Raw genomic sequence first — 24,977 nt, forward strand, 5'->3', positions numbered from 1 at the left:
TCCCGGCCCTTGGATGAGGTTTAACGAAGAAATGCAAAGGCTGCCAACCGTAAGGTTGGGTGGGCAGCGAAAAATCAGAATCAACGGCGCTGTCAATGCGCTTACTTGCTCTCTTAATTGTCGGCGGGTGCACTTCCGGCTTTTGCACTCGCCCGTCGTGCGAGTACACGATGACGTCGGGATGCTCGCCCGACATCTTCTCGCCCGATCGGGTCAGGCATGCGCCTGCCCATGGGATGTAAAATTCCGCCCTGTATCTTAGGAATTTTTAAAAAGAATTCACTGCCTTGCTGTTGTTAATTTTCTCCCCATGCCTTTTCCTCTCTGATGGTAAGCCAGCGTGGGCTCAATGGGACATATAGCCAACTTCTGTGCCGTAAATGAATCTATGACCCTATGACTCTCACATCGTGCTTTCCTTTCACACTTTGGACTCTGTGAGGAAGGTGGAGTTCAAGCAGATTAAGCAAGGTCGTATTGAATGGTTGAGCAGGCTTAAAGGACCAAATGGCCTGCTCCAGCCCCTATTTCTAATGTTCTCATATTCTTTGTGTATACTTGTGTGTGTGTGTATGTGTGTGTGTGTGTTAGTTCATTAGTGTCTACATGTCACAGCTAAGTTTACATATGATTTGATATCTGGTACATTAAAATTATGTGAAAGAAGAATATTTGAAGCAATGTAAACAACAGCGAATATCCAGATTCCGGAAATCTGAAATAAAAACGGAAAAACACTGGGAATATTCAGCAGGCCTGTCTGCATCCATGCAGAGAGAAACAGGTCGTGGACCTGAAATGTTAACTCTGTTTTTCTCTCCACAGATACTACCAGACCTGCTGAATTTTCATTATTTTATTAACTTTAAATATTATTATTTTAGCATTAATTTCCTCCAGTATTTTCTGTTTTTAAGCACATGAGCAACACCATATACGCAAAGTTTAGAAGGCCACCATTAAAATGTCTGGAAACATCTCTTGCTTGCTAAATGTCAACTTGGCTGTTTAAGTTCCCCAGTATCAGGCTAGGGAATCATCCTAAAACATATCTTCCAGCTGGCAACGTGAAAGTGAGAGACAACAGAAGAGAGAGTGGCTTGATGTGAGAGAGGGATCATTAATCAGATTAGACATCTTTACATTCAAGCGTCTGAGAGAATGTTCCAAGATTGTGTGTGTTTCAAGTAAAACAATAAACCAGTCCAATTATTAACAGAGTTACAAAGCAACAGATTTTCTTTTCAGTATATCTTACCATTCATTCTCATAGATAATCTTTGATATTGTCCAAGGTATAACAAAGAATAGTGGGCACCCTGAAAGAGAAAGAAGTTTGTTTTTGAGTTGCATCAAGACTTGTTGTGGAAGGATTCTACTCGAAGACCACTTGGTCCCGGTGTGGAGGTTCAACTGAAGTGCATACCTAGGTAACTGTGACATTTTATTCAGTGGGTATATTTAAGGATTCTTTCTTGAGACTGGAAACTTCAAAGCAATACCTTCAAGTGAAACTAGAAAATCCAGCCCCAGGGAGCAGGCCCCTCCCCCCCGCCCCCCACAATCCCCCGCCCCCCACAATCCCCCACCACCAACTCCCCTCAACAGGGATTTGTTACAGGGTCATGGGGAGGTCAAAGTGGCAGCTGGAAGTCCAACCAGCTCCAACTCCACCTTTACCACCCTGAATAGCTTGATAGAGCTTTCATCCGAGTTTTTCTAATTCTTCTGGTTCTACTCTGTAGAAGTGGAGAATATTGGTATTCAAAGTCAACCCAACCTCCAAAATGGATTATAACAAAGAAACACAATAGCTCTTGTCATTCTATATAATACTAGCAGATGTCCTTTGTCATTGCTCATAAATCAATAGATACATGGGGAATTTTTTTCTCTTGAGATCCATACTAAATACACCACAGGCCCAGCACATGGCAGGATGGGAAGTCAAAAGAAACCTGCATTTATATTACAACATTAATGCCAGGAATTGTCCCAAGGGTCTACACAGAAATGTAATCAGACAAAAACTGACACTGAGACAAAGAAGGAGATGTTAGGAGGGACAATTAAATGCTTGATCAAAGTGATAGGTTTTAACGTGCACCTTGAAGAGGAGAAGGAGGTGCAGAGGTTCTTCTCAAACTATAGTGCCTAAATGGCTGAAGGCAAATGGTGAAAGTAGTGGGAGATATACAAGATGTCAGAGGTGGAGGACTGGAGATGTAAGAGCTGACAGGTTACCAAAATAGGGCAGGGCAATGCCTTAAAGAGATAGTTAAACAGAAAAATATGAATTTTAAATTGTGGTGACTATAATCCTTGCACCTTTTTGGATAAATCCTAGATCAGGAGTACCATCAAATGATCACTGTCAACTTCACATTAAGATATACATACCTCAAAGACACTAATTGGCTCTGAAGAACTGATATAATTTTCCCTTAAGGAAAGACACCCCCTGAGAATATTACTGTCTTCCAGAAAGCCTTTTCTAAACATATTTTAGCCAGTATAATATCCCAGATATTAATAGGAGTCAGGAATCTCTTCTTAAGAATGTACCTCCCCAGCAGAGAGTGTCCAGAGTCAGATTCACGAGTTATGAGTTAGTGATACAGAATACTATGTGAGACAATATAAATTCTAAACTATATTGGAGCTTATGCAATTTATAGTTTGGTGGTACAGTAAATCGCAATTTGACTCTGTGTATTGCGAGGCTCTGTGGATCTGGATGTCCAAGAAAGTTCATCCAAATTCTGCAACTGCTTCATGATGATATGACTGCAACTGTCTTGGAGTGGGAAATCTGAAACAGACTTCAAAATCTGAACCCGTACTAAGCAAGGCTGTGTGATAGTCCCCAGGCTATTTACAATCAACCTGACAGTGACCAGACCTTTTCAAAAATCGACTGCCCTCTGGTATGTTAAGTATCTTCTAGATGGAAGTTCCTTAACCTCAGTTGCCTCCATGCCAAAACTAAATTTATCACTATAGACGTACATAATCTACAGTTTGCGGTTGATTGCAGTGTTGCTGTCCACCCTGCACCACATTTGCAAACCATTCTCGATCTCTTCAATTCTGCACGCAAGAGACTCAGCCTATCCTTGAACATTGTCAAAGCAAAACTCATAGATCAACTCACACCTGGTCAGTTAAATATTCAACATCCCATACAGTTGAAGGTGGGTCTCTGGAATATGTTGAGCAATTCCCATGCCTATGCAGTGATCTCCCTCAAAAGGCCACTTTTGATGAGCAGATCCAACACCGGATCAGCTGTACCAGCTCAGCCTTCTACAAACTATGGCAGTGAGCGTTTGAAAGCAAAGATGTCCACAAGTCAACAGAAGTCGTAGTGTTCATGCTCCTGTACTCCAATGAGACCTAGATTGTGTATTGGTGACGCATAAGAGTGCTGGAGAAATTTCACTAGCAATGACTTCACAGCGTCCACTTGATTCAATGGGAGGACCATTGAACAGATGTCAGTGTCCTTCTTGAAGACAGCTGCACAAGCATTTAGGCAAAACATCTGCAAAATCAACTTCGATGGACTGGACACTGTATCTGGATGGCCGAAAACCATCTCCTCTGCCAGATCCTGTTTCCTCAACTCTCAAATGGCCAACGTTCCAGGTGAGGACAAAGAATATGCTGCAAAGACACCCTGAGAGTCTCCGTGAAACATGGCAGCATTGATCTTAATGACTGGGAGGAGCCTGCTACCAACAGTGCAGAATGGCGACACCCTCTCCATCAAGCTGTATCAAGCTTTGAGTCCCAACGTCTTAATGATGAGGCAGAGCGGCGGCAGAGAAGGGAAGAAAAGGAAGCAAATCCTGCACTCTGGATCCCACTAGCTCGTGGGATGTCTCACCCCATGTGCTCAAAGATCTGCGGGTTGAAACTCAGCCAGTTCAATCGCATGAAGACCCATGGCATCATAATTGAATTGAGGGACAGCTGATGACAATGACATTTGGAAGAAGCATTAAACCAAGGCACTGTCTACCTTCTCAGTGAATGTAAAAGAATCCATAGCACTATTTTGAAGATGAGCAGGGGAGTTGTCCTTGTTGTCCTGGCCAATATTTATTCCTCAATCAACATCACAAAAGCGGAATATTTGGAGATTCTCGCTTTGCTGTTTGTTGGACCTTGCTCTGCGTATGTTGACTGCCACATTTCTTGTATTGCAACAGTGGCTACACTTCAAAAATACTTAATTGGCTGCAAAATGTTTTGGGACATCCAGTGATCAATAAAGGATCTATACAAATGTATTTCTTTCTTTTCTAACCTTTTTTTGGGTTTGGGGTGTCACAATTTGCAATCTGCCCACCCCTGTTCCACTAGTCACAGGCAGCACATAGGTTTGATGCTGCAACCTCATAACCATCTACCACACTCCTGACTTCACAATTCCCAGCTCACTCTTATTCTGCTACCTGGCATAATGAGCAATCTGCTCCTGGTGTGACCTCTTCCTTCCCACCCCATATCTGCTTCCCTCACATAAACCTGTTACAAGTGTGAGGTTTATGGGATTATTATTAAGTTTTGGGACTATATCCTCTGGTTTGTAAGAGTGTTATAGTTTGGGATCGTATCTTTAAATATCGGGTAAATGAAAGGGGTCATGTGACATGCTGGAATCTTACAGTAAACCTGAGGGTTTTAATTGTTAAAGATCAGAAGACTCAAATTGTGTTATTGAGATGGAGGTGCCAGGTGTTTACTCCTGGGGACAATGACAGCTGTTTCTAAGTCAACAATGAGGAGCCAAGACAGACATTCAGTGTCAAAGAGCATGCAAGAGTTCAGGCTCCAAGTTGACAGAGGACATCATGCAGAGGGAAGAGCTTGCCTTCCTCAGTCCTGGCTCCATCCCTCAGTTGTGCTGCAGACCCAGAGACAGTGTCACTGCTGCTCCCATATCTCTTCCAGCCTGTGTGTGGACAGGTCACCTACTCCCCTGAGATGCAACAACACTCCCTGACAAATCCAGCAACTAACCACAGCACCGCCAAATACACTGCACAGAACTTGCAGAGATGTGCCCATCCTGCAGCTCACTGCTTGATCTTCATAGACTGATGATTGACGGTGTTCAATGGGCCCACATGGACTGAATTAGGAAGTCTGATGTCACACCAGGCAGCGGAGCTGTAATGCCAGGGTAGTGCGGAAACAGTTGCCTTTGATCCATGCAGAGGACACCTGTGCAAGTGCTGCTCTCAAGAAAGTGCGATGTGCAGTCAATGCTGTAAGTGCTGGTGGCACAGAACGGCCCAGCACTCCCCATTACTACCCAGCACAACGCCAGCACAGCTCCAACAATCCCTGCATGCCCCAGCATTCCCCAGTGCAGCCCCATCACTCCCCAACATTCCCCAGCAATGCCTCAGCATAACCCTTAGCAAATCCACAGCACAGCCCCAGCACTCCCCAGCACTGCTCCAGCATGCCCAACATTCTCCAGCATGTTTCAGAATATCCCAGCATGCCCCAGCATGCCCCAGCATGCTCCAGCACATCCCAGCATGCCCCACCCAGAAGGAAAAAACAGTTCTGACCAGTATTCTTATTTCCCAGTTTCAATGTTTTTTCATTCTGGGCCGCACCTCCCAGCAAAAGGCAGCTGGGCTTCCATAGCGCTGTCTTCAGCTGGTTTATGGAAACCCTTCGTCCATGTTAAGATCCATCTGCACTTATCTCAAATTGTTGTTACTAACAGATCTTGCTGCCCTGATATAGGGTTATTCCATCAACAAAGCATCAGTATTAAGACCAACTCTTCAAAATTAAAACAAAGAAGAAGCTGCATAGAAGAAATATAACTGCAAATAGAGGTCTGAGTAGCCTTGTCATTCAGGCTAGTTGTGCTCTATGACCTGTAGCTTTGACTTCCTAAGCTAGAGCCTTGGTGGCTTCAGGAGAACCAAAGGTGGGGGTGGAGTGGGGAGCAGATAGATGACAGGCAGTGTCCTGGAGGTGGGATATGACAGACTTGGGGCGGAATCACCCCAGATTTGCCTGGCCATGCTGGTGGGTTTTCACACCATATCGCCCTAAACCCCCACATTATTTATGCATTCCCGGGAAAGGTGCTGTTTTGATGCCGGGCGAGCTCTCATTCACCCACCCGCCCGCCATCACCTTACCACTTCATCATGCTGGGCGCCATATCTAAAGTCCAGCCATGCTCACCACATCTCAGTGTTTCCAGCCCACGACTGCTGCAGGGAAGATATCCTTGAAAGGCAAAAAGACTACAGCCCTCGGGTTTAGTGATGCTTATCTGGGACATCTTTTGGACGCCATGGAGACCCCCTGGGATGACCTCGGGCTGCAGGATGGGCAGCAGTGTGATGAACCAAGCTTGGGAAGCGGTAGCAGCGGTGGTCAGCACCAAGGCCCTTCAAAAGAGGACAGTGCCACAAGAGGATGTATGATCTCCTCTGTTCCACCAGGGTAAGTCACTCATTTCATTACTCTCAACTCACACACTCACAAACCCATCACACATCCACAGGGCCCTTACTCACTGCCGGTTTAAGGGGCATCACCATTCACTCTCTCACACACACCGTCATTGTCCTCATCCCATCCATGGGGCCACTCAGCACCTACACATGCCAGGCATACTTATCATCTGGCCTGGCGGGCGTCCTGCTTACACTCTCTCCATCTCTATCCATGCAGGACAAGCTGGTGCTCAACAAACGAGGTCGCAGACTGGTGGAGGAATGCCTGAAATCAAGCTCTTGACAGACTTTGAAAACAGAGTCATCCAGCTGACTGGCAACGATCTGGATCGATCCTGTGCTGACGGTGAGGTCGGCGATGATCTACCAAGCGAGGATCCAGCAGTGCAACATCCATCAGGAACTGTGCTGTGAGTGATGTGTCCTTTTTCACAGGCACACCTGGGAAACAGCCGACTGAGTCCATGACCCAGGGCCTCCAGTCAAGCCCTGAAGAAACCTCTGAAGAGGAATCTGGAAGCACCCTCCTTGAAGTCCTGTCACAGCGCTCACCCACGCCCTCCACCAATGCAGAGACACACACCTCAGTGGGACCTAGCTTCAGAGTAGCCTCGGGATCACAATCTGGTGAGTGCATCGCACTGTCTGATCCACTCCAGTGACTTCCCTGGTGTCCTGCAGGCTGAGGCCAGAGATTTGCTGAGTCCGAGTCAGATGATGAGCCTCTGGACTCGATCATGTCACAGTTGCTGGAGCTGCAAAGTCAAGCTCGGGAACATCAGGAAGGGATGTCCGCTGCACTCCTCAGATTGCAAGGCACGATGGAGAACTGCGTCTGCCTTCGTGATAACACTGGCATGTCAACGCACCGAGGTCAACACTGGTAGGATGAAGGCCACCATGGGGACCTTGGTCCAGGACTGCTCCTGCACTGCTGCGCAGGCTCATCTCCATCGTTGATGTCATGGTTGGCCTCCAATGGTGTGTACATGAGAGGGGTGCTGGGCACCTTGATCTCACTCCAAGTATCCCCTCCCCTCAAGGAGTCAGCCTGGGGCCCTCGGGCACTCCCAGGGAGGAGGATAGCAGGTGCACACCCTGGGGCCATCCACCCAGGTGACTCTGGGAGTGTCCGGCCCATCTGAATCTCCTCCTCCTGTGACCACAGAGCTCCAGTTCCACAGGACAAGGAGGTGCCACTGCCACACAGCAGGACCCCAAAAGCAGGCTGGGACCCTCCAGGTCTCGGCCCTCCAGAGGATGCCCCCCCCATCATCACAGATGGGGCTTCGCAGTCAACAGGCTGCATCCACCTCCACTGTGGATGTCCGGGGAGCACCAAGACATAGCGGCAGGGTTAGGAATGTTAAGAAGAATTAATTGCATAGCCTGGGCATGGGTGTTAATCATTTATATGTAATGCTCACTATTGTCAATAAACTCCCAAGAATGTCTCCCTGCCTGTGGCTCCTTGTTCTGATGAGCAGTGTTCTTGTCTCTCAGATGTGAAACCTTTCTGCACAAAATAAAGGCAGGTGTCTCAGTCCAGGGCCTCTTCCCTGTGTCTGTGCAGCCTTCAGACCAAAGTGATGGTCCAGCCTCACACTCCCTGGATACATTACTGATGCCTGCACCTTGCAAATGTTTGTCATTGCTGCCAGAATGTCGTGGGCAGGTGTCACAAAGTTCCATCATTCTCTCTGTTTGCTCTCAGCACCTTTAATGTGGGGCCGGCCCCCATCTCCTCAGCATCTGTGACCAGTGATGCTGTGCTCCTGAAGGGCTCAGGTGCTGCAGGCGGACAAAGGATCAGATGCTTCTAAAGTTTCATGGATGTGTCTCTATGATATGACCCTGATCACAAACGAGTTGCCCTCGGCCAGACAGGAGTCAGACATTCTCAGAGGCTATGTGAAGATCTGTGGAGTGTTCTCACTGCATGTCATCATCATCCTCCTGCGACTATTAGGTCCTCCACTGTGTCTCCATGACAGGAGCATTCTCACAAAGGGTGTGCATGCTGCCATAAGCCAGACTGGAGTCAAACGTTCACAGATGCAATGGGGTCCCCTCACAGCATGTTGTCATCATCGCCCACAAATCTGGCAGCATGAGGGTCTCCCGAGTGTGCCTGCCTTGTCTAGCCAGTGCGAGGCCTCATCCCCGTCACCATCGCCTTCGAAGACCTCCTCACCCTCATCCCCATCGGCATCCTCCATCTCGGAGGAGACCTCCAGCTCTTCCATCTCCTCCTCAGCCAGCTCATCTCCCCATTGGAGTGCCAGGTTGTAAAGGGCGCAGCAACTGGGAGAGGAGGGAGATGGTTTGCTCCACTAATTTGTGGGTTGCAGCACGAGCCTCATTATACCTTCACTCTGCTGGAGTCTGAGGCTGCCACACGGGTGTCATCAGCCACGGACCCTTGTCCCCGAGGAGCCTGCCCCAGAGTTTCTGTGGTCCCTGGAAGAATTCAGGGATCTGTGACCGACTGAGGATATAGGAGTTGTGCACACTCCCTGGAAAGCATGCGCACACTTGCAGGATGCGTTTCTGATGGTTGCACATTCAGTGAATGGAAGCCCTTGTGGCTGATGTAATTGTCCATGGTCGTGACAGAGACCTGAGCGAGTGCAGTTAACCACACCCTGCACCTGTGGAGACCTGAGATCTGGGTGAATCCAATTGCTCTTGCATCCTGGCTGTCCTGGTCCCAGGGGAAATGCACAAAGTTGTGTGCTCTTGAGAAGATGGCCTCATGGATAGACTTGTGGCTGGGGCCTTGTGATATCCCACAGAGGTCACCTGTGGAGCCCTGAAAGGAACCACTGGCGTTGAAATTGAGCGCTGTGGTCACTTTCACGGCCACTGGCAGTGGATGCCCTCCATGCCCCCATGGCACCAAATCCTGCAGCAGGTGGCAGATGTGACCGACCAGTTCCCTAGACATGCACTGTCTTTGGCAACACTGGTTCTTGGTCATCTGTAGGAATGAAAGGTGGGGTCTATAGACTCTGGGTGTGGTTAGGCGCCAACCAGTGACGGCTTGCTGTAGCTCTTCAGTGGCGTGTGCCAGAGCTCCAGCCACCCTTTCTTCCTGAGGATGCTGCTTCTCCCTCTGGGCAGCCAGGAGCCTCATCCGCTCTCTCCTCCATTGTCTTCACTCTATGTAGGCCATCAGGCATCCAGCTAATTCACCAGGCTCCATGAGCCTGATGTACTCCTCCCGCAGGATGAGAAAGAGAGACTTGTGTAGTCAATGCATTTTTTAAATTAATTCATGGGATGTGGGCATCACTGGCTAGGCCAGCATTTATTGCCCATCCCTAATTGCATTTGTTTACAAGGCACTTAAGAGTCAATTCCATTGCTATAGGCCTGAAGTAAAGTAGGTTAGGTGAGACCAGGTAAGGACAGCAGATTCCTCCCCTAAAGGGAATTAGCCCTTTAGTGAATGGACCAGCAATGAACCAGATGGGTTTTTAACAACAATTGGCATGGTTGCATGGTCATCAACAGACTCTTAACTTCAGATTTTTATTGAATTCAAGTTTCACTATTTGCTGTGGTGGGATTTGAACCCAGGTCCCCAGAGCATTACCCTGTGACAAGACCACTATGCCACTGCCTCCCCCTTGCTTGCTGGTACACACACATGACTCTGTCCAATGCTAGACTGACTCTGGGTGCATGTCATGTGCTATTTTACATCAACATGTGGGCAGTACTGTACTCAGTCCCACATTAACCCTATATGTGCCAGACCCTTCTACTACACCACTGAGCCAAGACTAACACTTTACCATTCCTCTTTGAGAAGCATTTGTGCAGTTCTCAAAATTTCCCCCAGTCAAGAAATTAGACTTGCATAAAGAGGGGCTTGGGACCGGGGTAAATTGCCTCAACCTGAATATTCAGGAGCGGTAATTAACATGCATGGGCACCACCAAAAGTAAGGAAATTAAATGTGTTCACCATTTTAAAAATTAAGTTTTAGACTTGAGCTTCACTCACCCCATCCTATCAGGATGTATTGTTTTAACAGCCTTTTCTCTGCAAGGACAGCCAGGACTATCATTTTATGAAGATAAATTCCTTCCACCAAAAGCCAAAAGAAGTTGGCTCCAACAAAATAATGCATGAAAACTTGGGCCATTTTACATCCATTTGAAACCTGGAAGAGAGAGAGAGAGTGCAAATTTGACTAGCAGCTGCTTCAATAAGACTTTAAAATAGATAGTGAAATATTCAGTTTTGAATTGGTGGTGTCCCAGTACTGGCTAGTTTTACTTATGAGGGGACTATGAGTTCACTTGGTAGCATTTGAGTGGACTAGTTTTCAAGAAACCCAGTCATTGTGCTGCCACTTTGATAAGGGCTTGTCATACTGCAGCAGAATTTTGACAGTGCATTACGTGCATTTTTCGTTTCACGTTAAGAAATCTGGGTGAAGAGGGTCAAGCCGAATGGGAACTTTTGAAAAGAAGGGATAATGGTTCAGTCGCTCCAGGTGTAGGATTAAAAGAGCTCTGAGATTATGGAATTCTCTTTCTAGATGTAGCAAGTGCATTGCAGGACTCCTGACTATAACATTGTTCTCTTCTTTAGTGTTTTTTTAAATAAATATGTTCTTTAAATAATTAGCTTTAAAGGACTGGAACCTTTATAGCCTGGTTGGCTCAGTATTACAGCAGGCACTGTGATTGTATCTTTTTTCTAGTATAAGACAAGGCCATGCAGGAAACCTTTTGTGCTACAAAGAGGTGCTTGGAGAATATATTGCTAGTGAGTGAGCAACAGTTCCTATATTTGAAGGTTTGGACCATTCGCTTTATGGTGGGAGAATGGAATCCTCTAAATAACTGTCTGAAGATCAATAGTGAACAAGATATCACTCATTTGGCTGTGGACTCGTTCCTTTAAAAATCACTATTTTACTTAAAACAATGAGCAATTTGAAAAGAGACAATTGTACAAACAGAAGGAGAGAAGAAGAAATAGAAAGGAAGAAGACATGGTCCCTGGCTGAACAAAAAAGAGACAGGCATATATGACAGTGATTTTATTGGTTTAAAAATCTGTCGCAGAAGATACAGGATATCAAGCTTACCTCGGTGTCAAAAAAGGTCTTCCAGCCCATTTCATCATCTGGATGTTTGGAGTAAGTGTTGCTTAGGAAAATATCTTTTATGAGAACAGCCAGTGCTCGCAGAATAAAGGAAGAAAATAAATTAATGTGGATGTAGTTTCGAGTACAATGCAGCTTCCTACAGAAAAAAAGGGGAAAGATGCCAAGATTATCCAGATATCAGGACTCTCTTTGGATTACACCTAAAAATGCAGCTCACACAAAACAAGCATTCTCTTAGAAATTCTTCCAACATACTTGTTTCAATATTTTCTTATGTGCTGTATTGTTATTAGGTTAATTAACATAGACACACAAAGAAAGTTGTTGGCCTTAGTTGCTATCTTATACAATATTCATAGCATTTGCTAAATCCTCTGTACAGTCTGAAGAGCTGTTATAAGGGCATGTTCAGAATCATTTCACTTGCCTCAAGTTAATGCCTTAACTTGGAGGCAAAGTGCACAATGTGGAACACAATTCTGTTTTGGGGGTGAACAGGGAGAATGTTTGTATTATAGGGAGGATTCCAATCCTGCATGAGGTCTGTGGAGTTTTATTTTTAAGAATGCATCCAAGATTGGTTCCTCGATCAAAATATTCCTTGTCGAACAAAGAAAATAAGCATTGCTTTATTTAATGTAGTCTAGAGAAATGAAATTGGGAAACTAGCTGTTGAGTGATTAGAAGGACAAATGGGAACAATCGGCAGTCACAACATAATTAGATTCAAGGTGAAAACAGCACAGTTTAATGAAGAATAGTGACACCAACTAGGAAAAGACAAAGATCAAAAAGAGGTAAGAAGTGATCTGGCTCAAACTAACTGGGCAGAAAAATTCGAACATGGTCAATGGGTCAGCAGTGGGGAATTTTCAAAATGAGCTGATAGATTACAAAATAGATATATACCTATTAGATAAAAAGGGAGCATCAAAGAATGGGACTCTGAAGAAAAATGAATAGATTGAAACTAAATTGAAATAAAAAAAAAGTATTAACAATAATGAGAGGAAGGAGAAGAAGATAGAGCCATGGGGAGAGAGCAGCACGATGGGATTAGTTTTGCTTTGCTCCAGCAACAGCATGCACAGATTTGATGGGCAAAAATAGTTTTAGTTTCGGCATTGTAATTGGTATATTTAGTCCTCATCACTGCTGGACAATAAAACTCAGATTCCAATTTTATGTTGAAGAAAGAAATTATATTTAATAACTTTCACACTACTTCACATGTGATACATGGTCAATATAAGTGAGCTGTAAACATTTTAACAATATTACCCAGGCCCTGGGATGTGTAAACTGCTTGTTATACAGTGGAGTTTTACCTTTATAATATCAGAAAAAGTTATAGCTTTGTGAAACTTCCTCATTTTCCCCGTTTCTCATCTCTGCTGTCATGCCATTTGGAGTCTCATGGCAGACACAACAGATAGTTCCTTTGTATAACACACCATTAGGACAGAAATGATACAGTCAGAAGGGGCAATGGGGATTGTGTTACTGGCTCATGCAAAGGATGTCATATAGTACTAATCATTTATGCTGTACCCTGATATCAGTATGCCCTTGCCTCATGTTATAAAACAGTGTCAAGAGATAGGACAGTAAAGCTATAAGAATATCATTAAATATAACTAATTAAAACTATGATCTTAGCCTAAGTACACTTTAAGAGTGCTCGACATGAGCAGAAAACAGACCTAAGCCACAGCAGTATCAGCACGGCCAATGAGAGTGAGGCCAATGAGAGTGAGTAACCCACGGTGTAGATCAATTGCAGGGCTTTCAGTAACCCATGCTGATTCTTCTGCAAAGATACAACAAAACAAAATAACATGTCATTATTAAGAACAGTATGAGTTGTGCTTCCCTGTAGTTCCGAATAACTGGTAACAAGATTATCCAACAAATGCAACTTCCTAGTTACAAAAGAGTCAACCTATTCTTCTAAACGTTTATTGTGAAATCTAGCTGAGGGGCCAGGGCTCATAATTTTTTTACATTAATTCTCAGGATTTGAGTTGCACTGGCAATATCAGTATTTATTAGCCAGCCCTTGAGAAGGTGTTGGGTGGCCTCCTTCTTGAAACACTGCAGACCTGTTAGGTAGGGAGTTCCAGAATTTTGGCACTCTGACAATGAAAGAATGGCAAAAGATATCAAAGTCAGGATGGTTTGAGACAGGGAAAACGTGGAGGTGGTGCTGTCCCCATGAAACTACTGACCATGTCCTTCTCAGTGACGAAGGTCGCGGGCTTGAGGAGTCAGGAGGTGAGCCACTCTACAGGGAATACCTAAACACAATGTTTATGTAGCCATTCAGTTCAATTTCTGATCAAAGATAACCCCTCCGGAATGTTGATGGTGGAAACATTGGGGATGGTAATGCCACTGAAAGGCTGTCTTTTGTTGGGTATGGTCATTGCCTGGCACTTGGGTGGTGCAAATGTCACTTGCATAGTGCAGAATACCATCAACTGGTTGAAAAGAGTGAGAGAAGATGAGGTGAGTCAAAAAGCAGTTTTCATAAAGGTAATATCCTGAGTAACTTTCAGAGAAGTTAATGGTGGCCAGGAACTTGCCTTTCTCCAGCACATATCAAAAAACCTTGGTACTGTGTTTCTGATGTTCTGAAGAATATTGGGGTGGGCAAGGGCCTGTTTCATCCACACATATCCAGAAAATTACATCCACTGTATGCAAACAATTCAAAGGTTTATGTTGATGAGAGTTATTCCCTTTCATTATATATTTTTACAAATGCTTAGAGGTTTTCAAAATACTTATTAACCAAGATACTGTTTCTAGGTACATCAGTGTACATCTGTACAGTAAACTCCACAAACTTTGGAAGATTAAAAGAAATTCCCTATCAGCCATGTTGGTGATAGGAATTATACAATAATCATTATTTGATAAGTTCTTGCTCTTTAGTTTTCCAGTGGCTCCTTGTGGAAATTGTAGACACAGGATAATCCCACAAATAATTTGCTGCCTCTCATCACCTTACACACGAGAAATTACTAATAGGCAGTGAAGGAGCATAGAAACATTTAACTCCTGGTATCAGTTTAATGATTCAATGAGATCACAGATGATCTGCAACTTAACTCTATGGGCGGAATCGTCTGCTCCCATGGCAGTGGGTGTCATTGCAGGTGTGAGTGGCAGGCGAGAAGGCTAAAAATCGGTTTTATGCTATCGTGAAACCAGATTGTGACCGTTCGCTTCACCCGTCACAGCGGGTTTGACGCTGCCACATTTTATTATAAGCCCTGCTCACCAGAATCATCCCCCACACTGGATCTCCTGGGCACGTCAGTGTGTAATCACAACTTTATATAAGAGACGTGCACCTGGTGAGCTGCACTTCACTCGGGACTTCGAGGTTTGTTTGCCTACCTTGCTTCGGGCAGCACTCGTGGTCATCAGTGCCAGGCAGGTCTCTAGCTAACAGACCTGCTGTAAGGCGGAGGTGGCTTTTCAATGGCTACAGGGCGAAGGCTTGCTTGGGGAAGGGGGAAGAAGAGACCTCAGGCAAGGGAAGAGGCTGCAGGATGAGGGCTGTACTGGGGAAGGGGGGGGGGGGGGGGGGGGGGGTATCCCAGGGTGTGTGTGGGGGCACGTGTTGATCTGTACAAGTGGCCTCAAGAGGGTGGGGGCTGAGGAGGCAGTCTCCAGAGGAGATGAGGCCAGATGGAGATATGAGGGTGTGTGTGAGAGAGTGAGTGGTGGCGTCCCTTGAGTTGGTAATGAGTGAGATGCTAGTCAATGTATGATGGTCTTGTGAGTGTGTGAGTTTAGAGTGATGGGATGGTTGCCTTACCCTGGAGGCCTGGATGAGATCATTCATCCTCTTTCTGCGCTGAATGGCGAACCTCTTCTGTGCAGCGTTGGCACTGACCTCCTGCCATTGCCTACCAAGCTGGAGTGGGGAGATTGCTGGACCTGCTGTGTCCAGAACAGGGGTAGAGGACATCATGGCAGGCCTCCAAAAGTCACTGAACTCTTCTTGGCTTTCAGAGCCAAGTCTTCACTGCAGCAGTCCTGGGCTGCAAGCTTGAGATCTGTGTACATGGCTGCAGTTTAGATATGGCACCTGAAGTGAGGAAACGGTGAAGTAACAGCATGGCAGGCAATTCAGAGGCTGCCCGCCAGCGAGCCAGCGTGTACCCTCTGGCTGCATAATTAATGAGGTGGGAAGGGGACGATACGGTGTGAAAATCCACCATTGCGGCCAACGGGTAAAATGTCTTTTTTCAGGCTCGCTGCTGCACTTAGTGCAAATCCCGGATGATTCTGCTCTACATACCTGCCTTTGCCCCAAATACTTTAGTACAGTGATTCCCAAACTATGGGTCGTGACCCCAAATGGAGTCTCATAAACAGTGAATGGGGTCATATTAAATTGACCAGCCTGCAGACAAATCCTGCTGCTCTGAAGCCATGAAGGAATGAATGAGGTTTTTGAGAGCTATATTACGGATGAAACCTTTTGGGTTGATACCACTTGATAATTGCTGATTTTATTCTAAAAATAATAACTACTATAAATTCAATATTGGAGGAAAGCCTCACAGTGTCTCCAAAATGTTGAGGACAGTTTCATGTGACCATTAGCAGGAGTTAAGGAGCTGTGAACATAGACCAGAAAGCCTTCTCTGTGCTTTACTTCTGTGGGCTTTTGACAGCCTGATGCAACTGTGCATCATGCACGTTCAACATTCCCAATTCACCAGCTCTTCCAGGCCATTGAGATAGCAGCTGGAGAGAACTGCTGAAATCTTACACCCAAGTGATGTCCGAGATCCAGCTTTATTATGAATGGAGTTAGCACGTGTCCAGGGTGAGTGTCTGGCCATGTGCCATCATGGGCGGAATCATTTCAGATTTGCACAAAATGCAGTAGCGGGTGGGAAAAAGGATATTTTACCCCCCCCAGCTGCAATGGCTGCTTTTCACTCCATATTGTCCCAGTCCCAGCACATCCCACCTCATTAATAATGCATTCACGGGGAACACACAGGATCGCTGGCGGGCAAGCTCGGATTTGCCTGCCATGTTGTGACCTCAGCCTTTCCTCGCTCCAGGTGCCATATGTACAGTGCACCAGAGCACATGCCTACTTTGTGTCTTCAGACGAGGACCAGTCCAGGCAACAGGTAGCCCCAAAAGCAAAGAAAATGGCAGCCTCTAAATTTAGTGACGCCTCTCTGGGGTACCTGCTGGACACAGTGGGCGGCCACCACGATGTTCTCTACCCTCGCTCTGGCCGCAGGAGGTCCACCAGAGTCACAATCTGGCCTGGGAGGTGGTGGCAGTGGTGGTCAGCACCAGAGGAGGTCAGGCATCCAGTGCAGGAAGTGGATGAATGATCACATCTGTTCCACCAGGGTAAGCCAACCACCTCATCACTCTCAACTCACACACTCAAAAACCTGTCACACATCCACAGGGATCTCAAACCTCAAGGGACAACACCACTAACTCTCACACACACCCTCACATCTCTATCAGATTCATATCTTCTGGAGCTCCTGCCCATGGCTCCACTCTCCACACAGATATTCCACGCAGTGCCATGTGTCCTGCTCACACTCTCTCCATCTGTCTTCATACAGGAGAAGCTGGCTCACAACAGCGGGCTGGAAGTGGAGTGGTCCACGTTAGGCCCCTCACTCACTTTGAGGAGTGTGTCATTGCGCTGACTGGTGAGGACGTGGACCATGCCTGAGGCAACAGTGAGATCAGCGGCAAACACCCTCGTGAGGATCCTGCACCACATCATCCCTCTCTCAACACAACTCTCTCTCCTGCTTTTGACTCTGCTGACATGCACTAATTATCTCTACTTTGGTTCACAGGGAGCTCTGCCAAGTGACCGACACCCTCAGCCAGGCAATCCCTCAGCTCCATCCAGGTCCTCACCTCCAGCCAAGAGCTGGAAATAAACCGCCTGGAAGGATTGTCACGGTGCTTACCCACATCCTCTACCAGGCCAGAGACACACATTTTGGTGGGACCCAGATCTAGAGCAGCCTCGGGTTCACAACCTGGTGGTCACTGCATGGACATGTGTCCGCAGCAGGAGGAGGCAGGTTCAGCCGAGTTCCCTGGCACTCGGAGGACCGCTGGGGAAGAGGCATCTGTGAGGTCCGAGTCAGATGAAGAGCCTCCGGGTTTGGCCTTCCAACTCATCGTGGAGAATCAGTATTTTGTCACTTTATAATCTGAAAATATATTCACTTTCGCTGAATAATGTGTAACGTTGTCTTTCAGCTTCATTGACAGGCTTCGAGCACCCGCTGCTCCAACAGCAGTTCAGCTGCACACAGCCGTACCACCAGTGATTCTGGGGGGACAACTTGGAGCCTCGTGCAAACTCTCCCACGTAGGCGGAGCCTTCCTCCATTACACTCACCTCAATGTCCCGAGCATTTTCAATGCTGTCTGCTGGGGTTCTCTTTCAGTCGTCCATCTGAGCTGACCCTCATCTCCGCCCACCCACTGATCACACTCCCAAGCAGCACCTGTGCCCGTCCAACATGAGGCTCCGCCCACTTTCAATTTCGACAGCCGTATCGGTCATTAAGATTCAGATCAGCTCCCCTGTCCTTTCCCCTCCCCCTGTCACCCATGTCCTTTCCCCCATCACTGTTGACCTCTCTGATGTCACCTTCCACCTCCCCACCATCACCTGCCTACCAGAACCCTTTTCTCTCTGGGATGTCCAGGTGAACGTATATGTTCCCTACCTTCCCGAGAATCCCACCCCTATCCACATTGAACTCCCGACCTCCCCCTTCCCACTCTCAGGGTCCATGTCTGCCTCCAAGTCCCTAGCAATTACCCTCGCCGTCCCTTCTACCACGACTGATGCACGCTCACCCTCCCACCCTTCCGGCTCACTCTGACCCTCTCATATTCATCATTCCTTCCTACCATGCTCATGCTTAGTTCGCTCCCCAGGAGGCAGTCATTGACTCCACAGACCCCTCCCTTGCATGTTCACCTGGACATCACCCCACATATTCCCTCCTCCACCCGTAGTCCCTCCTCCCCTGGACACCTTCCTCCCTCTGGACTCCTTCCCCTCTCCTAACTCCTTCCTCCCCCAGCCACCTTCATCCCCATGGACACCTTCCTTCCCTGCAGACTCCATCCCCCTTCCGAACTCCTTCCCCCCTTCCGAACTCCTTCCTCCCTCCGAACTCTTCCCCTTACACTTTCCTTCCTCCTTAAGCCTAACTTTCCACTTGCCGCATTCTCCCCATTACACCCACCTGCCCCGTACTTCCTTCCACCCCCAACCAATGTCACACCCCCAACACCTTCATTCCCCCCCTTAGCCTCACTCCCACCCCCTGTCACCTTTGTTCCCCCCACCCCAAGCTCAACCCCCCCACTACCCAGTACACCTTCCTTTCCCACTCACAGCTGGATCTTCCTCTCCCCCTTCCTCTCACTGATCATCCCACAGCAGCCCACGGTCAAGACCATGATGTCCCGAAGTGGAGGCCTGACATCAACGGAGACCCCCCACCTTCTGTGAGCTGCTTCGCGGCAGAGCCACATCGGTGAGAATTCACCCAGCATGCAATGCATGTATTCCTCCAGGGTCCCCGTAGCTAAAGGATTCCAGCATCTTCTGCTCCTCAGATGTCTGCGATCTGAGCAAGGCCCTAACAGTAAGTCCCGGCTTCTGCACGTCACCCAGACGTGTTCTGGGCTGATGTGGTTTCCCGTCGGCGTAATGGTAAATCTGGCGTTGGGGGACAATTCCGGTCGGGCCCTACTTTGCATCCCATCAACGGGATGTAAGGAAGGGTTCATGCCGGCCTCCAGCAGGATTGGCGTTCCACCATGGCAGACCCCATCGGATGATCCCGCTCTGCTTTCACACCGGCGTGAAACCAATGTTTGGCCTTCTTGCCATATTGTCCCCGCCCGCCCGCCGTGACGCTCAACTGTCAAAGGGGCCGTAAAATTCTGGCTCATGAGCGTAATGGAGATGAATGGTGACTGATGGTTTCAGTATTCTGGTTCAGCATAAAGACTGACTATTCTGATATTGCAATATACCCATTGAGAGTGATGGTCCCTTTTGTATTTGTATGAACCTGGATGTGGCACATTTGTCTGCGTCGAATCTTGATATCGATCAACGCTGGATGTCACATTGGAGATTAGAGGTGCACATTGCCAGGTTTTGAGAAACTGCATTGAAACAGGCCCACCTGTTTCACTGGGCTTGGTAAGGACATAGAATAATAGCATTTTTAAAAGGAGTACCTTAAAAACACAGATTTTCACATTTATATGATGTATTATATGTTAACCAATAATGTAAACTTTAATTATTATGTACTAAACGTCACTATGCTGGTTTATTGCTGTTCTGTTGGCATCTGGGTCGTGTTAATTTTAATTTTCATGTATTAAAATGGGGTCATTTTGGAAAATAACTTGAGAAGCATTGCCTTCATACTTTTGGATAACAAAAATCCTATCTATCTCAGTTTTTAAATTAACAATCGATTGAGCATCAATTGCCATTTTTGGAAGAGTTCTGAGCTTCTAATGCACTTTGCTTCTGACCACGCCCATTGTTCAGCATAGCAGTGGAACAGTGCAGCAACAGAACCATATAAGAATGCAATGGAAGCATATACAAACAAAACTTTATGGCATCGAAACTGTGCTTGAGTCAGCATTTTCATGAGAGACTGTGAACAAATATGAACATATTTTCTTTACAGTGAAAGGCTTTATCAGATACGGCAAAAATTTCACATTCTGTTTGAACACGGGTGCTGGACCAAAGTTAACATTTTTAGGAGTTCTGGCAGGATGAAGGGCAGATGGAAATGTAGATTTTCTGAAACTTTCTGTAATGTGGGGAAGAATATTGAGCTCGGCAGAGCGTAAAATAACGCACGATGAGGTCGGGCGAGTGTCCCAATGTCGCCACGTAGTCCTGCGAAATTTTCTTTGGCGGGTGCACGCTGGAGTTGGCAGCACGCCCGCCGACAATTTAAAGGTCTATTGAGGCCCTTAAATAGGTAATTAAATTCAAATTTACGCTGCTGGTCCAACCGTATGGTTGGCGGGCAGGCGAAAACGCCAAGCGGCCTTTGCACTTTTCAGGAAACCACATCCATGGGCAGGATGAGGTTTCCTAAAGCAAATAAAAATAAAATAAAAATTTTATACTTGAATTAAAAACATGTCCCTGCTCATGTGACAGAGTCATATGAGGAGACATGTTTTATTTCTTTTTAATTTGGTTCATTAGTTTTTTCAAACAGCGCTCCATCTACCTGAGGCAGCTCCGTGCCTCGGGGAGATTGAAGTGTATGCACGAAGTTCGTACTAGGCCCGCTTGGTGTCCTCCCCCCTGCCCGCACAGACAGCGCTGAGTGCTGCCGCTTACAATCCACGCTGGGCGGACCTTAATTGGCCCGCCCGTGTAAAATTGTGGTGCGGTGCCGATCGCGGGCTGTGGTCGGCTTCCCGATCCCTCCTCCCCCACCTCGCCCCCCCGCCGAGCACCCCCGCCAAAGGCAAAATATTGCCCATGGGTTTTCCTGAACTAACCAATGGCACTGGGCGGCTACGCGTGTGTTCAGAGGGAGTCTGTATGCAGAACAGTCTTCAGTTCTTGATGACTAAGAAAACAGGAATTGCTGTTGCAAAACAAATTTACAAATATCCCGATGGCTTACCTTTTGCTGGACATCCTGGCTGTCTTCGAAACATTCAGAATGATCCCGCCAGATAACAGTAGAATTTGAGAGAGTCATCCAACTGCCATTGTCCAGGCAGTACCTGTACACCCTTCTTATGCTTCCTGCAAAGAAGGAAAATGAGATGAATTATCTTGGGGACACCAAGGTTGAGTTTTAAAAATTGTAGATTATAGGTAGAAGATTGATGAAGGTGCCGAATTACAGTTCTAAGGCCTTAAGGAAGACGCATCTCCTGGAACAAGTTTTTCTTATTTGACTGGGTAAGGAAATAATTTTCCAGAACATCTTTTACCTTACTAGCCATTGTATTTTCCTTTGTTTTCCCATGAGATTCAATGGCTAAAACCAAAATAGGAGGGGTAAGCAATTGGGAAGTGCCTGGAATGTTGTCCTGGTCATCATGGGATGTGAGGTGGGCCTGATGTACTTGATGTACCAGTTAATCATTTCCTGTCTGTCAATTTTATATGTTCGTATGTTTGATAGATATTGCTATTATTATCACAACTGGGTTCTGGCTGTCTTCGATGGAAGCAAGCTGGAAACCATGCTCATGCAAACTAGTGAACATTTATTAACTATTTACACTATTTACAGAGATGGAATTTATCAGGACCCCATTGGAACCTTTTCCCCTCAGGTTCCAGTTACATCACCGATGATACACTCTAGCTATTAGCAAAATAGCTATTAACCCTTTATACTACATCTACCCCACTCCCAGTCTTTTGTTCTACTCATTAACATTAACTATTCACACACTCATCCTATTTCTACACCCCACGCCCCCATCGCCCCAGTCTCTTGTGCTGATGGTGTCAATCTTATACTGTGTTTTAGGCTCTCCTTGAGGATGTGGAGGACTTATGCTCTTCATAATCTTCTCCTTGGAAGGCGCCGACCTCTGCATTAACCCTTTATAATACACTAACAAAGAAGCTTTGCTGCAGGTAAAGTATTTCCTCAGCGAGTAACTGGGTTACTTTATATGGTACCGAACTAAACAGATGATGAAAATTGACCCTGTTTCATGTGGAGTCAGTTCATCTGAACTGGGGCTACAATGGAGGTGTTACAGATGAATGCTGTTCCTTGGATTAAAATTAGGCATGGTGACTATTCAAAGCTGGTCTGTGTGCAACAAGCTTGGTTGCACTGGCTGCAGTGCTTAAATTGTTTGGCAATGTTCATTCTCACATGTGGTTGGCCACTTAAACCTGCGAAATATTACTATTTCGCACCTTCAGAACTCGAAAGTATGGTTACTCCATGTTCTTGGATGGCCTGAGTGTTCCATGGAAAGGTGGGAAGTGTGTGTGGGAAGCTTATGGTCCCAGCTGGCACATGGGATTAAAAAAAATTAATTTGGTATTGGATTGACGCAGAGGTCCATGGCTGTTTTATTTCTTGTAATTGTATGTGCTGTGTGAGTGCATTTTACACCAACATGCACAGGCTATTTTGAAAGCTGCCTTTTCTTGTAATAAATTCTGCAAGAAGCCAATTTAATACAGGCTACCAATCACTGATTCAGAATTTAAGAGCACTCCTGAAGAGGATTGGGTATAAACTGTATATTACATTGACAGCATAACATAATCATTTTAGAAAAATATACTGACGTTTTAACACTCTAATGTATTGTAAAATAAAACAGACTCATGATGCAGCGTGTCGGTGTATCCGTACATGGTGTCATGGTGGGGGTGTATAGGGGTGTGTGGGCGGTGGGGGGGGTGTTAGATGGGCTTGATGTTGCTCTACTGAATTCTGAGCAGCATTTCTCAGGGTTAGCATCAAGGCAGGTCAGGATTCTCATACTCAGTGGGGAGGAAATCAGATGGACAGTCATCAACAGGTTACAGAATTACCTGGAAAAACTCAGCAGGTCTGGCAGCATCGGCGGAGAAGAAAAGAGTTGACGTTTCGAGTCCTCATGACCCTTCAACAGGACTCGAAACATCAACTCTTTTCTTCTCCACTGATGCTGCCAGACCTGCTGAGTTATTCCAGGTAATTCTGTTTTTGTTTTGGATTTCCAGCATCCGCAGTTTTTTGTTTTTATAGTCATCAGCAGGTTGCTTTGTGTTTCCTGTCTGTGTGACATTGTCATGCATTTTGTTGCTTCAAGATGCATCGCCCACAATTGGCACAGAGCTCAATGGGAACCAAAGGAAAATAACATTCAGGGATACTTTTTTCCTTAGATGTAGATGCAAGATTAAAATACTCTGAGAAATAAAGCGAAATTTGCTTGAAGATTACCTGATTTAATCCAAGGGAGGTACCAAGGGCAGGGTTCTGACACATTTCCTGGGTATGATTCTGGCCAGCAGGCAAATTGGTCAAAACTTTCATTACAAAATATTCCTATTTGGAAACAAATGTAACTTAATTATTCAAACTGTTGCAAACTAGCTATTTCTAAAGGTATAATTTATAAGAAAAATAGAAAATAGAGTCTTATGTCTGATAAGCTTCAAGATCTGAGACTTAATTTTGTAAGACTTCTCCAGGTTGATCATTCATTTTGGACTTCAAGTCAGATGAATTATGATAGTCTCAATCAAACTCTAGCAAAGGTGAATCCACAGTATAAACCACTATTAGGCTGCAAAAAAGCCCATGAGAATGGCTATTGTATGAAATGGAATATTAGGTTTGAGGTTCTGCGGTGAAGTTAAGGTACATTTGGGGGCACTGTGGAGGACATGGTCATGAAAGTTTTACTCTGCATTTCCTGTAAGACACTGCACCACACTATTCAATGCTAAATTGATGCTTCTGTTTATTAGGTACAGGATATTAATTCTGGGGATTGGAAGAGCTTTCATACTGATGGTTCATTCTCAATGTCCTTAACAGTTTATTGGTCAGATGGGTGTCGATACATTGCTTAGGTTCAAATTATAAAAGAACCATTCAGCATGACTATGAATGAAGGACAGTTCAATGAAAATAGAACATAAGGCACAATTAGTTAAGCGTTGGATTTGTTAACTCATTGTATTGACTATCTACTAGTTTGACTTATATGAAAATATTTTTATTTTTAGTGCTTTAGACCTTGAGATTTAGTATTGTTTAATTTGTAAGAGTTCAGATGAAATCTTGTCATATTTATTGTGTATCCTTTTGTTCTCCAATTTAAGTTTAATTTAAGTTTTAAGCTGGGAGAAAAATTTAGTCGATAATTTCACTTTTGCTTGCCAACGTTAAATAATTATGGCATTAGCACATTAGAAAGGGATAACCCAAGTTCAGGAAACCAGGGGCAGAATTTTGCCCTTGGCGTGTGGGATTGGCGGGGGTGGTCTGGGGCAGTCGGGAAGCTGACCTCCGCCCGTGATCCACAGCGGACCATGACTTTACACAGCATGATATGTGAGCTGCAGCGCTGAGCGTTGCCTGTGCAGGTGGAGTGCGAGCGGGCCTAGCACATACTTATCACGTGCGTGCGAAAGAACACTGAGTAATCTCCCCGAGGCACAGAGCTGCCTCAGTGGGAGATAAAGAAAATATTGAAAACATTATTAAACATCAGAAAAATTTAATAAAACATGTCCCCTCATGTGACATGAGCAAGGACACGTTTCG

At 45.8% G+C, this 24,977-nt stretch overlaps 1 protein-coding gene across 1 annotated transcript in view; it reads right to left on the reverse strand.

The window, feature by feature from the left end:
• The window catches only part of LOC121293962 (glucagon-like peptide 2 receptor), a 69,888-nt gene that overhangs the window by 31,814 nt on the left and 13,097 nt on the right, over nucleotides 1–24,977 (reverse strand). The window contains exons 4-9 of the mRNA XM_041217451.1: nucleotides 23,646–23,750; nucleotides 21,357–21,481; nucleotides 13,332–13,438; nucleotides 11,608–11,764; nucleotides 10,512–10,671; nucleotides 1,259–1,319 (exon numbers count right to left, since the gene is read on the reverse strand). Of these exons, the coding sequence (XP_041073385.1) occupies nucleotides 1,259–1,319; nucleotides 10,512–10,671; nucleotides 11,608–11,764; nucleotides 13,332–13,438; nucleotides 21,357–21,481; nucleotides 23,646–23,750 (715 nt within the window). The remainder of the gene's footprint in view (nucleotides 1–1,258; nucleotides 1,320–10,511; nucleotides 10,672–11,607; nucleotides 11,765–13,331; nucleotides 13,439–21,356; nucleotides 21,482–23,645; nucleotides 23,751–24,977) is intronic.

Source organism: Carcharodon carcharias, chromosome 22, assembly GCF_017639515.1.
Source record: "Carcharodon carcharias isolate sCarCar2 chromosome 22, sCarCar2.pri, whole genome shotgun sequence".
In the NCBI taxonomy this organism is placed as follows: domain Eukaryota; kingdom Metazoa; phylum Chordata; class Chondrichthyes; order Lamniformes; family Lamnidae; genus Carcharodon; species Carcharodon carcharias.